Source organism: Mugil cephalus, chromosome 11 (genome assembly GCF_022458985.1).
Source record: "Mugil cephalus isolate CIBA_MC_2020 chromosome 11, CIBA_Mcephalus_1.1, whole genome shotgun sequence".
NCBI lineage: Eukaryota > Metazoa > Chordata > Actinopteri > Mugiliformes > Mugilidae > Mugil > Mugil cephalus.
Genome location: NC_061780.1, coordinates 5,061,834 through 5,073,860, shown reverse-complemented (window position 1 = coordinate 5,073,860; position 12,027 = coordinate 5,061,834). Strand labels below are relative to the sequence as shown.

At 38.7% G+C, this 12,027-nt stretch overlaps 2 protein-coding genes across 3 annotated transcripts; both read left to right on the top strand.

The window, feature by feature from the left end:
- Window positions 1-486: 486 nt before the first annotated feature.
- On the top strand, window positions 487-2,399 carry LOC125016887 (cornifelin-like). Its single transcript, XM_047599643.1, has 4 exons — window positions 487-638; window positions 1,512-1,664; window positions 1,771-1,907; window positions 2,120-2,399. Exons 2-4 carry the CDS (start codon window positions 1,553-1,555, stop codon window positions 2,222-2,224), a joined length of 354 nt encoding a protein of 117 aa, XP_047455599.1. The 5' UTR covers window positions 487-638; window positions 1,512-1,552; the 3' UTR covers window positions 2,225-2,399.
- A 1,285-nt stretch (window positions 2,400-3,684) lies between these two features.
- Window positions 3,685-10,072, top strand: oscp1b (organic solute carrier partner 1b). 2 transcript variants are annotated; one of them, XR_007113635.1, is made up of 10 exons: window positions 3,685-4,030; window positions 5,418-5,572; window positions 5,961-6,128; window positions 6,704-6,784; window positions 6,903-7,006; window positions 7,377-7,505; window positions 8,047-8,116; window positions 8,283-8,426; window positions 8,505-8,568; window positions 9,108-9,192. XR_007113635.1 is itself a non-coding variant. In XM_047597586.1 (10 exons), the coding sequence occupies exons 1-10, from the start codon at window positions 3,919-3,921 to the stop codon at window positions 9,225-9,227; spliced, it is 1,143 nt and encodes a 380-aa protein (XP_047453542.1). In that variant the 5' UTR covers window positions 3,691-3,918; the 3' UTR covers window positions 9,228-10,072. The 2 variants fall into 2 exon arrangements, 1 of the variants encoding a protein (XP_047453542.1); XM_047597586.1 differs by having other exon boundaries at window positions 3,691-4,030; window positions 8,283-8,422; window positions 9,108-10,072.
- The last annotated feature ends 1,955 nt before the right edge of the window (window positions 10,073-12,027 follow it).

Sequence of the window (12,027 nt, the reverse complement as noted above, 5' to 3'; positions counted from 1 at the left end):
ATGTTTTTGTGATCATCTACAACATCCCAAGAAACAAAAATATCTTGCAGATAATTCATTTTCATAGCCATGTAGCAGTATAACAGCATCAAAGAGCTCTCACCAACACTATTTTCTGACGTCATTTGAAAAGTTCTTAGGGAATTTCATTGACGTTTCAAGTTTCTTCACACAGACAGTCAGTCTAATGTGAAAAGCACTCCCTCGAGGTTTTTACTCATTGTGAAAGGCTTTTCTAGCTGATTTGCGGATTTTTGCTGATTTGAACACCTACAAACTGCAGCGGTGATATTATAGGTGGGTAGCTTAAAACCTCAAGGTTTATGAAAAGGGACATGATGCATTCGTGGGTGTTGTATGAAAGCACGGTCTTTAACGATTCTGTCAGCAGCAAATCAAGTTCCCTGAACTGTGCTCATCTGATGTGAATCTTTGTCAGAAACATGTGACAGTGGCCAGTGGACCCAGCAGTTCTCGTCGAGTTTGTCAGTGTATTACCACAGATCTTTGTCATCCTCAGAAACAGCAGTTTGTTGGCAAACCAGCATTTCGCAGCTCGAGCTCGTCACAGTTTCCTGTGTGGTGTGCAGCTCGTCAGTTTCATCAGGAGGAGTTCATACTCTTCACAGACTCTTCTGGTAAGTGACACTTTCTTTTCTTCTCATAGTAGACTAACTTTAACTTTAACGATTAATTCAATTAAACCAGCTTTTGCTCGCAAACCATATCTAAAAAAATTCTCATGCTATAGCTAATCCAAAGCCCATGCATTCTCATTAAACTCCTTAAGTCTGAAATGATACAAGATAATATGGGCCTTCACAGTTTCTTAAAGTAATAGTGTTAGTGATATTCATCGTCACTTCATGGTCAATGCTTTGCATGCCTCTGTGACAGTTTTCAGTGTTTGTTGTAACACTTTTTGTAAAATGTTAGCGTTCGTGTATTTCAACACTATTTACAACAATATTATGAACAGAACAAATATTAATAAAATCCTGAAGTGGGAGAGTTTTCAAGCCAATTCTTTCCATCTTGAAGCAACTACTTTCTGAACAGTGTTTTGCATGACAGGCTAAATCGAAACATTGACTGTGCTCATGACTGGTGACTCGTGACAAACGAAAGATTCATGCAAAACAATGGACTTGCTACGATTTGCAATTAAGTCACAAAAGCTTTCAAAGCCCGCAGGCTCGCTTCGGTGTTAACGAAGGAGTTCATAAAACAGTGGTTGAGACAATAAATACTTTGCTGGCACTTACTGAAGGGTTATTAAGTGTGAAGTATGACTCGACACAGTGAAACTATGACATTTCCTGCTGCGGAATAATAGCATCATATACATATATATATACATATCATATACATATATATGCATATATATGTATACGTATATATATTTGTATACATGACAAAATGTGAAAAGAAACAGTGACACATGGGAAGATTTAGGTATTTAGATCATCGTTCTTTTTTCCTCCTGCGAACCATCTGTGCTCTTGCTGCAGTGCCAACAGCGGAAACAAAATCAGCAGATCCAGAGATCCAAATGTCAAACCCAGTGGTCACCCATCAACCAGGAGCTGGCGGCTATGGGACAAACGTCCAAACAGGAGAATGGAGCACGGGCTTGTGCAACTGCTTCAGTGACTGTTTGGTCTGTGAGTACAATTCACACGTTTTTTGCTCCTTTTTTTTCTTTTATTTTCAGACAAATTATGTTTTTTCTGTCAGAAATTCACAACTAACTACATTTCTGTTGCTCAGGTGCCCTTGGCTGTGTCTGTCCTATTGCACTGAGCTGCTACACAGCAAATAAGTATGGAGAAAACTGCTGTTTGCCTCTTGTGCCAGGAGGTTTAACAGCCATGAGGACTCATATGAGACTCACCTACGGTATTCAGGTAGGTTATTATCTTGTCAGATTGATCATTCCCATGTCTTGGGTGAAGTCTTGTGTCACACGATTTCAACCTGATCTTATGAAAGACAGAGGTTTCATGAACATGGGAAATTTTGGATGTTAACTGCAATTGAGGAACCTAAATTGCAAGACATTTCCCCACAAAAGGTTGTCGTTCCATGTGTGATTTCTTTTGCAATCTTTTAACCACAGGGAACAGTATGCAACGACGCCTTGATGAGCTTTTTCTGCGGATTATGTGAAGTGTGCAGGATGGCACGAGAAATCCGCATCAGGAATGGCGAGATTACACTGTAAGCAGATGAGATATCCAGCTGTCCAGCCTGGATCTTGCATACCGACTAAGGGCCGCTAATGAAACATGCAGTTCAGTGTATTAACTGTAATTTTTCCCTCCGCCTCACATCACTCTGTGTAATGGTATTAAGTATTAATCTGCATATCTGTAAATAAAATGCATTTTCCACATTCATTCTTCTTGGAACACGATAAAGAACATTTCTCAATTCTAAATCAATTTATCTTCTTTTACACTGTGAAATTCATCTACATTTCATTTACTTTTCAATACAAGAGACTACATAACATTTCAAAATGAGAAGTTGTGAATAAATGCCCTTTTATAAACCAGTTGTAAGCAAATGTTCTGAGATGTGCAAATGTCCCCAGTGTGGGATAAATTAAAGGATTATAAGGATGAACATACTTACATCCTTATCCTTGCATACATTCTTATACTTATACATCACACCCCTTCATGGTATCAACAAATGCATAATAGCCAGGAATTGTCAATAGGAACAGATGCAAAGTCGAAGGTTGTATAGGCTATGTGCAGACAAACAAGTTGTTTTTTTGTTTTGTTTTTTTCACACTTGAAGTGGTGGGCAGCCATGCAAGACGCACGTGGAGCAGCCTCTGGGGTTTAAGTGCTTGAAATAGCCACCTCAGCTATGGACATAGTGTGGGAAAGTACAGCACTGAATGATCATTGGTATTCATACAATATATTTAACTCTGCAAGAAGTGTACAGGATATCTGGAAGTACACCATCTAATGCATGCTGAATGAACATTGTTACATTATGTTACATAATATTGTTATCCATACAAGTAGAAGAAATTCTCAACACTGACAATGGGTCATAATATTCATAAAAAATAAATAAATAAATAAAAAATACAGGCATACACAAACCCCCCAAAAAGAGAGGACAGTGCACAGGGGTCAAGCATACGGAGCCAAAAGTGGACCACCAGAGGGTCTAATCAGCATAAATTTGCATGAGTGTGAAAGTGCAAAAATGATATAGAAGACTGCAATTTCTCAATTAAAATCACTGCTATTCCTAATTTGTCCACTGTTTTAGTAAGAGAAGTGGACAGAACACAACACTGAGACCCTGGGCTATACAGCAGATGACAGTGTTCCCAAATTACACATTTTTATTTTATTTTATTTAACCAGGAAGTCCCATTGAGATTAGAAATCTCTTTTACAAGAGAGACTTGGCCAAGGTAGCAGCCATGCAAAAGTCAAAATCAATATAAAACGGGTACATGATATATATTATTATATTTCTTATTTTTTTTTAAAGATAGTTTATTAAATGTAAACATTCTCCCAATATACTTATACTCAAATAGAAAAAAAAAATCTGGAGTTGTCGTCACTTGTAGGTTCTTATGCTATTGTGTTACTGTGTTGCTGGTTCGGCCTGCTTGAGACCAAATTGGGCTGAATGCGGCCCCTAAACTAAACTGACTTTGACATCCTTGGCATAGCGGATAGTGCGACGTGATTTCCTGCCCGGCCACTCCTTCCTTCCTGTTGCGTCACGACTTCACATCGATCTGATTGGCTGTTTACTTCGTGGCCTGGCAACCAGAAGAGGCTTTACCAAACAGACTCCCACAAGGAGCATTGCAGCTAGCGACACTCGCTAGCCTTGTATATTTTCTGGAAAAGATTCAACGGTTCATATACCATCATGTCTTCACGGACTCTACCTCTGCTCTTTATTAATCTCGGCGGGGAAATGCTGTACATCCTGGACCAGCGTCTCCGTGCTCAGAATATACCTGCTGACAAAGCCAAGAAAGGTAGCTAACTTAGCAGCTAGCCTGCTAACAACACACAAATGTACCCCTGCGGCGGTGAAACGTTAACCTCACACCGTCATAAATGCACCTTCAGGTTGGTGAGTTTGTTCGCTTACTGATTGGTGCACAGGTAAGTGATTCGGGAAACATTAATAGAAAGTCCAGTCAAGGTTAACATTAATGAGTTATTTTCATTTAATAAGCTACATAGACCACAACTAATGGGACGTAGGATGTTGGAACTGAGCCCAGAGCAGATTTAAATGTCTATTTTCCACTGCTCAGTTTTCTGTAGACGGGACACTGTTATATATGGCTATAAAAGAGCCTGACTGAATGCGAAGTGAAGCCTGGTTTCCACAAAATGACAGTAGAACTTAATGTATGTAGTGTACAGAAATATTAAGGAAAATTAATGAATTAATAGACTCGTGGGATGTTATTCATTATCTGGCTTTCAGAGCATCTTTTTATTTAACAATTTCCTTTTAACTAAGTTTCTACAATAGCTGCCTGGATAGAGGAGGACAGAAAGAGAGGTATTCTTACCAGACTGAGTATCATCATGCACTAATCTATTAGATGCCTTTGCTCTGCTTTTCCGTAGTTGGAGCCCATTTGCTGCATAGGCAATATGATTTCACAAACGCACAAAAGATGAGACCTCACATGCACAGATCAGCCAACAAGTAATGTGCTCAAGTTGTTTTTGCATGCAGATCCCCAGTGAAAGTGGCTGGGCCAGTCATGTGCTCACACCTTATCCTCATACTTTATTATTTATAAGGGTTTTTGTTGTGTAGACAGGACAACAGCCCTAAGGAGTCGGAGGAGGAAACAATCAAAACATGTCCAAATTCTTAGTCTCAAACTGAAGAGTGTTTCCAAGCTTCCAAGCAGGCTTTGATCAAGAAATCTGCTTTATAAAAGCTTTACTTTCAACCATATTTTATCAGTCTTATCCAGTGTCACTTCATCATTTTGGGAGGAATGTTATTTTCACAGTTTTGTGTTCAATCCTTTATTTGTGTTATTTGAATCTTGGCTTACTACATGGTAAGTAGCACTGCTGCTGCAAATCCTACTACAAATACATCAAATGTAGAAATGTCGCTGATTGTGATTAGTTGCAACAGTTCATAGCCAGAAGTGATAACAGCACGACACACATTTAAAACCAAACTATTTCCAGACTGCCTATAGGCCTGCTGTCAAGTAGAACAAACTGCTGCTGCTTGTTAGGGCCTTTGGGATTAAGCTCTGGTCAAATGTCACCTTGGCCAACACATAGTATAAAATGCTCGCCCGCCTGCTTCTCAGCCTACAATATGGAAAGTACATTTGTCTGATCTCAGTTAACACTTCTACTGTTCGTTTGATTGACCAGTTATGAATGACATCATCACCACCATGTTCAACAAAAAGTTCCTGGAGGAGCTTTTCAAGCCTCAGGAGCTTTATTCCAAGAAGGCTCTGCGGACTGTGTTCGACAGGCTGGCCCATGCATCCATAATGAGACTTAACCAAGCTAGTATGGACAAGGTAAGTTGTTAATACTGTGTTCACAGACGTAGTTTGTTTTGTTTATGAAATGCAAATTTGCAGGTGGTTATCTGACAGGTGATTTTTATCTAAACATCACATCACTTTCCTTCATTATCAGCACAGAGATGTCAGATTGTCTTACAGCTGCTTTGTCATACACATTATAGGGGTGTTTTACAGGCCAGCTATACTTTTAGCTCCTGTCGAAAAACTAGATACCAATAAATCTTTGATGAAACAACTTTGTAAACATTTTGTTGTACTCTAGTGGACTTAGTATCAAGCAGTCACAAGATGTGGCTCCCTCTACTGTCCAGCAACGGCCTACGTTTATTTATGATGTGCTACGAGACAATGAGGTTGTTCATCTGTTCCTCTTTCACAGCTCTATGACTTGATGACCATGGCTTTCAAATATCAGGTGCTTCTCTGTCCCCGACCAAAAGACGTCCTTCTTGTCTCCTTCAACCACATGGATGCAATCAAAGAGTTTGTGAAAGACACTCCCAGCATACTCAGCCAAGTGGATGAAACTTACCAACAGCTCATAGGGGTACTACACGACTCTTCCTGTTTGTTACGAACTGGAACAGCTTTTTACACTGGGCCCTAAATGTTAGAGGTTTTGTGTTAATGTGGTAAGAGGTAAAAGGCACCCAGACTTGTTAATTTACAACGAAGGTTGAGTTTAGCCTACTTGCATGGCCAGCTGTGGAGCACGGCTTGGTTTTAGTGATATAGTTGGTGATACGTTGTGAGTCACTACTTCGCCTTGGGCAGGATTTAAAAAATAGCAGTGTAGTTATGTGACCAAGAAGAACCTCATATTATTGCCATGAGGTCATAGTCTTATGACCAAATAAAATGTGAATATCCAACCATTATGAATAGGGCAGAGAAAACATACCAAGGTAAAAATAGGCTCTTAGTCAGATGTATTGGTTCATGGCTGACTAGTTGTGCAACTGTTGGGATAAATTAAATGATCATTTTATATATATATATATATATATATATATATATATATAAAAAAACAGTTCCTGTTTCATTAATCAGTAAATCTTTCTTTTTTGTTTTTTTATGACTGCACACTTAGTTTTTCTTTATTTTTACTTGTTTACTCTCTAGATGTATACACCGTTGTCCAGTGGTGAATTCCAGCTGATTAGACAGACTCTTCTTATCTTCTTTCAAGACATGCATATAAGGGTAAGCTTCTCATTTGTGACATTTAATCATGGGGACAGTATTAATTGCAGAAAATTATTTTTTTGTGTGGTCTTTTATTTTCCTCACGTCTTTCTCTGCATGTCTCCCTCTATGTCAGGTGTCTATTTTCCTTAAAGACAAAGTGCAGAACTCAAATGGCCGCTTTGTACTTCCCACCAGTGGTCCAGTGCCCCATGGAACTCAAGTCCCTGGCTTGATAAGGTACCACAGTATGCAGTCCTCATGCCACAGATCCAATCTTTATTGGCTGAGGGACATAGCTGCAACAGTAATAAGTGGCTTCAAGATTAAACTTCAACTTTGGATGGTCTTTTATGTTTGCCTTTGTGTCTTACACGTAGTCTGACTTAAACATCTATGTAAGACATTTTGTCTTATTACTGTTTTTATTGTGTCATATTGTAATGTATTTGAACAGTGAAACATCAGTGAAACAAAAGCTGATATGTAAAACAGCAGAGCTTCTAGTTAAGAAAGCAATTTTTATCAACAGCAAAAGAAATCCAAAAGAAAAGAAGGCTTTCCTCACTTTCTTGTTCATACTTTTGTCTTTCCTGTCTGATACTTTCAGGATGTTTAGCTGTACTGGTGAGGAGCTGGCCAGGCTGCAGTTCAGTAATGGAGGGAACTACACTGCTGCTCTCCGAGAAGGGTCTTTTGAGATGTTTGGAGATAGAGTCACAAAACTAGGCACTAACATGTAAGACACTAAAAACTGATGGGAACATGGGGACTCATAATGTACACAACACATCACTCTTCCTTCACCAGGTTTGATCAAGATATGCAAATAGTTGAACATATTTTTATATTCTGAGTTTTTGCCATTTTAGCTTTTTAGTGAATATGAGTATGAGTATGAATATGGACTTAAAGTGAAGACTATTAGTGCATTTTTGTATCGTTGACCCAAAACATGCTGTAAAAATCTAACCTGGGCTGTATGACTTCATCACTGAACAGAAAGGAGGGAGCCCATGGTGATTTTTCTTTTTTTTTAACAAATGAATTCATTCAGTTACATCTGAATCCCTTACAAATTCAGAGCTTCAGCTGCTCATATCCCATTGTATAACTAATACGTTCTAAAACTACAATATTTGACTTAGTCATTCAAACTGATCCTACAACAAAAATAACAATTTTAAAAGCTTTTTAAAAGCTCTTGGAAGCTATTGTTGACACCATTAGATGAACATATACAGTGTATGTGCTCATTCTCTTTTCTTCTTTTCAATCAGGTACAGTGTAAGCCGCCCAGTGGAAACTCACATGTCTGGCACATCAAAAAATTCAGCTCAGCACACAAAGGTAAAATAGAAATGATTTTATTCATACACAACAAATAATTTGCTTTATGCACAGAAGTTAAAACTCTGAAGATGTCATGTCTGTAAAGTGCCCAAACCACATCCAGGAGTTTGGTGCTGATTCAGCTTAAATATACTGAAGTGAACCTGCTGTTGTGTGTCAACAGGTCAACACTGCTCCCAACCCTCTCGCCAAAGAGGAACTGAACCTGCTGGCTAGGTTAATGGGAGGGTTAGAAGTTCAGAAACCAGGAAACACTGATAGTGGCTTCCGAATTAACCTCTTTGCCACAGATGAAGAAGAAGTGTGAGTGAGTGTTGTGATATTTCAGACTATGTAGCTTGTTTTAACTTCTCAGAAATAACACTCTGCCTCTCCTTTATCACAGGGAGGCATTAAAATCAAGACCAGATGAGCTTTCATATGGAATCATAAACATCCAAGCTACAAAGGTAAGCACTTCGTTATCTGTCCTCACAAACTCTTTGCGGGAAAAGAACTACACACCAAGTATTTTTTTAAATAATAATCCTGGTTTTACTGAATGACAAAAATGCAGGAATTTTTCTTCTAAACTGAGACTACAAGTCTGCTCAACTGCAGGGTATTTTGTCCCGGTCATCACTGCAAAAACCACACAACAGCTGTCATGCAAGGGGTTATGATAACAAGATTAGTCTTTGCAGCCATGTTTGTTTTGGCCTAAACGTGCATTTGACATTTTACCTCAGATCCACAAATCTAGTAACAGCAAGTCTGTTAAAAACTTCCTGGTTGCCCGAACACGTCACCCTCACAACCGATGGGTTCATTCTTTTTAAAAAACCCACATGATCAGACTGTTGGAATGTCCTTCGTGATGGACTCAAGGCTATACAGTCAATGAACAGAGATGTGAGGCTTTTCCAGTCTAACAGGATTTACTGTAATGAGCGTACTGAGTAAGTCGCTCTCTGTTGATCGCTCTGACTTTGTGATTGGTGTATGTTAGGACCAACAGGCTAATGCGGAACTCGCCAAGATCATGGGAGAGTTCACGGAGTCTGGAGATCAGTCTCCCGGTGCCAGCAGCAAAGGAGACGACCTTCTGGCCATGATGGACGGTCTGTGACCAGCGGTTTTAGACTCAAGTCGGAATCAAGAGTCTGCACTTCTGAAGATCAGTGTCAGTAACTGCAAACACACCACCGCAACCTCATATGGCGAAAGAAAACCTCCATCTTGCGGTGCTTCTATTGGTTGTCAGACAACTGAATATTTGCATTTCGCAACAAAGAATGTGTGGCGAGACAAACTCTAAGTGGTAATATGCTGTAATAGAACATTAAGTGTAAACGGAGAAGAGTTTCAGGGCAGCATGATATACGGTAGGCCTATATGAGTGTGACACGTGCAGTAATAACAAAACATCTGTTTATACTGTAAGCTCTTTGTCAATTGCACATTCCTTTAATGTCACAGTGTCATTTAATCTTAAACATACACAGTTACAGTTGCATTACAGTTTTAGTTTTGGATTTTCAGGTTTGTAGCGTAATTTCAGGACATTTGTTTATTTCACCATATATCTTATCACAAGAATATCTTCTCTTTACATGGTGTGAAGAGGAAGTTCATTAACCTCTTCTGTATTTTAATGAAAACGTGATTAAATCATATTGTGGCACAATCAGAGGGAACCCAAGTGCTCTTTCTGTTCTCCCTCAGTTCTTACACCATGCTGTTCTACTTTAAAAGAGTTTGAGCTTATTCCACTAACCTGTGATGTCTATGAATGTTACAGTACATGCAATATAATTATTTGTTGTCTAACATGTAAATTTGTTTGTTGCATACTTTATTTACTGAATGTATTATTTTGTGTATAGAAATAAGAATATTGCTGCAATTGTTGAACGTGCAACGTAGTATTTTTAATAAATAGATTTTAAAAAAATCCTCTTTTTTTTACACACATCGCATTAAGTACTGATGCAATAGAGTGTTAATAATGGCATGAAGCTTGTAACAGTGTGTTGTAATCAATAAGGTTTCTCAATAGGGGGCGCTGTCGGACCTTTTTTTAAAGTCAGCTGCTGTCATGAAACGAAAATGTAAAATGTATTTTATTGTACCACTATGTTCCTTTATTTAAAAGGCAGCAAAGATGATACATATGCCCTTTAGATCAAGTTTCTTTTATTGATTTTCCTTCCACAAGGGTTTTGGGACACCAAAATAAATAAAAACACAAATATCACATATATTAAACCACCAAACCAGAGCATTAAAAGCATCATGTTTCAGCATCTACCATGTTAAGACTCCCCTCTACTTCCCCCGACCTACAGTACAATCAGAATTGCTACAGCAACGACAATGTGCAGTGTGCACAATGTTTGTGTGCAGTTTACCTGCAGACGAGTCAAAGTGAGACTGTGATAGTCTGCTCTCTCCCACTCAGCCACTCACACACACGAACACGGTGCATACCATGCAGGCAAAACATGCTGAGACATTTCTCTGAATTGATCTGGGGGAGGAAGATTCTGGTGAGCTTTTCCCAATAATCTTGGCAAAAGAGAGGCAAGAAACACTACGTACCCTCAGGACACAGTCTGTACTTGCAAAAGACAAACAGAAACCAGAGTTCATGCCAGTCACCTTTCATGGGATCAATGGATTAAACAGAGCTTGCTGGAAAACAGTATTTCACCATAAAGCTTTGTAAACTTATTTGTGTACCGAATTACAAGTTTAATTCTTTTGTTTTTAATACAAAAGCTACAGCTAGCTATGAATTTACCAACAAGAGACTCCACTCAACCTTTCTCTTAACATAATAAAATCATCTCTAAACTGTGTTTCTTTCTCAGACATTGCATTTTAGTTATGATTCAGTTTCCTTTTTAAAGGCTGTGGGCAGGACACTGTAAAGCCGCACCGTGACATGCTTTTCATGTGGGTGAAGCATACTGTGCTGATTCAAGGCAGGAACACTAGTGCAACTCAGAAAAGGCTTTGCCATTTAGGCTGCCCTCTCCGTGTCTGACACATCTGCCCACTGGTTTGAAACTGGTAGCTGTGGGTGGAATATAAGGTTAATCAGTCAGTCTAAATTGGGAACATAAGTGGGCTGAGCTAAATGTCACAGTCACTGAAAACTATGCTGAGTAAATGAAACAGACTTTTTAGAGAGCTCAGATGGTAGTTGTACATCAGATTAAATCTTGGCAAAAATGCTGTTAAAACACTCAAGTAGCACTCGTGACTAAAGCTTCATTTAATCCATCCAGAAATGTTGCGAGCAGACAAATATTGCAAAAGTGTTACGTATTTATCAGATGAAGACGTGATTGACTTCAGTGATACACGGTTTCACTGAGTCATATAGTTAATCCAAATGAAGCAATACCCCATTTAAAAGCTATCTATCTATCATTACCAGTCAAAAGTTTGGACACACCTTTTCATTCTGATATTGTATCTACTGAGCAAAATTTCCAACATCCCCTTTAATATACTCTTTGGCATTAGTTTGAAGAAATGTGCATATGTGGTTGTTATTATATATAAAATGTTCTTTATTTGCAATGCCGTGTTAATGTAAATGAGCAGCTAAATGGCAGCATGTTTTGACTGACAATTCTTATTTTATTTATTTATTTATTTTGACTGACAAATATTTAACCGCCTGAACTCTCTTTTAAAGTCTTGGGGAATTTAGATGTTTTAGTATCTGACAAAATACGTAACTAATGTAACTAAATGTGACACTACATTTGCGCGGTGACGGCATACTCGTTTTTAATTAAACAAATGCTACCCTTGCAGACAGCCATGATGTAATGTGTTTCATTTAGCAACTTTTTATTATGCAAAGAATTTCATCATCACCAGCCGTTTACTGGGGAGCGAGTGCAGGCATTGGC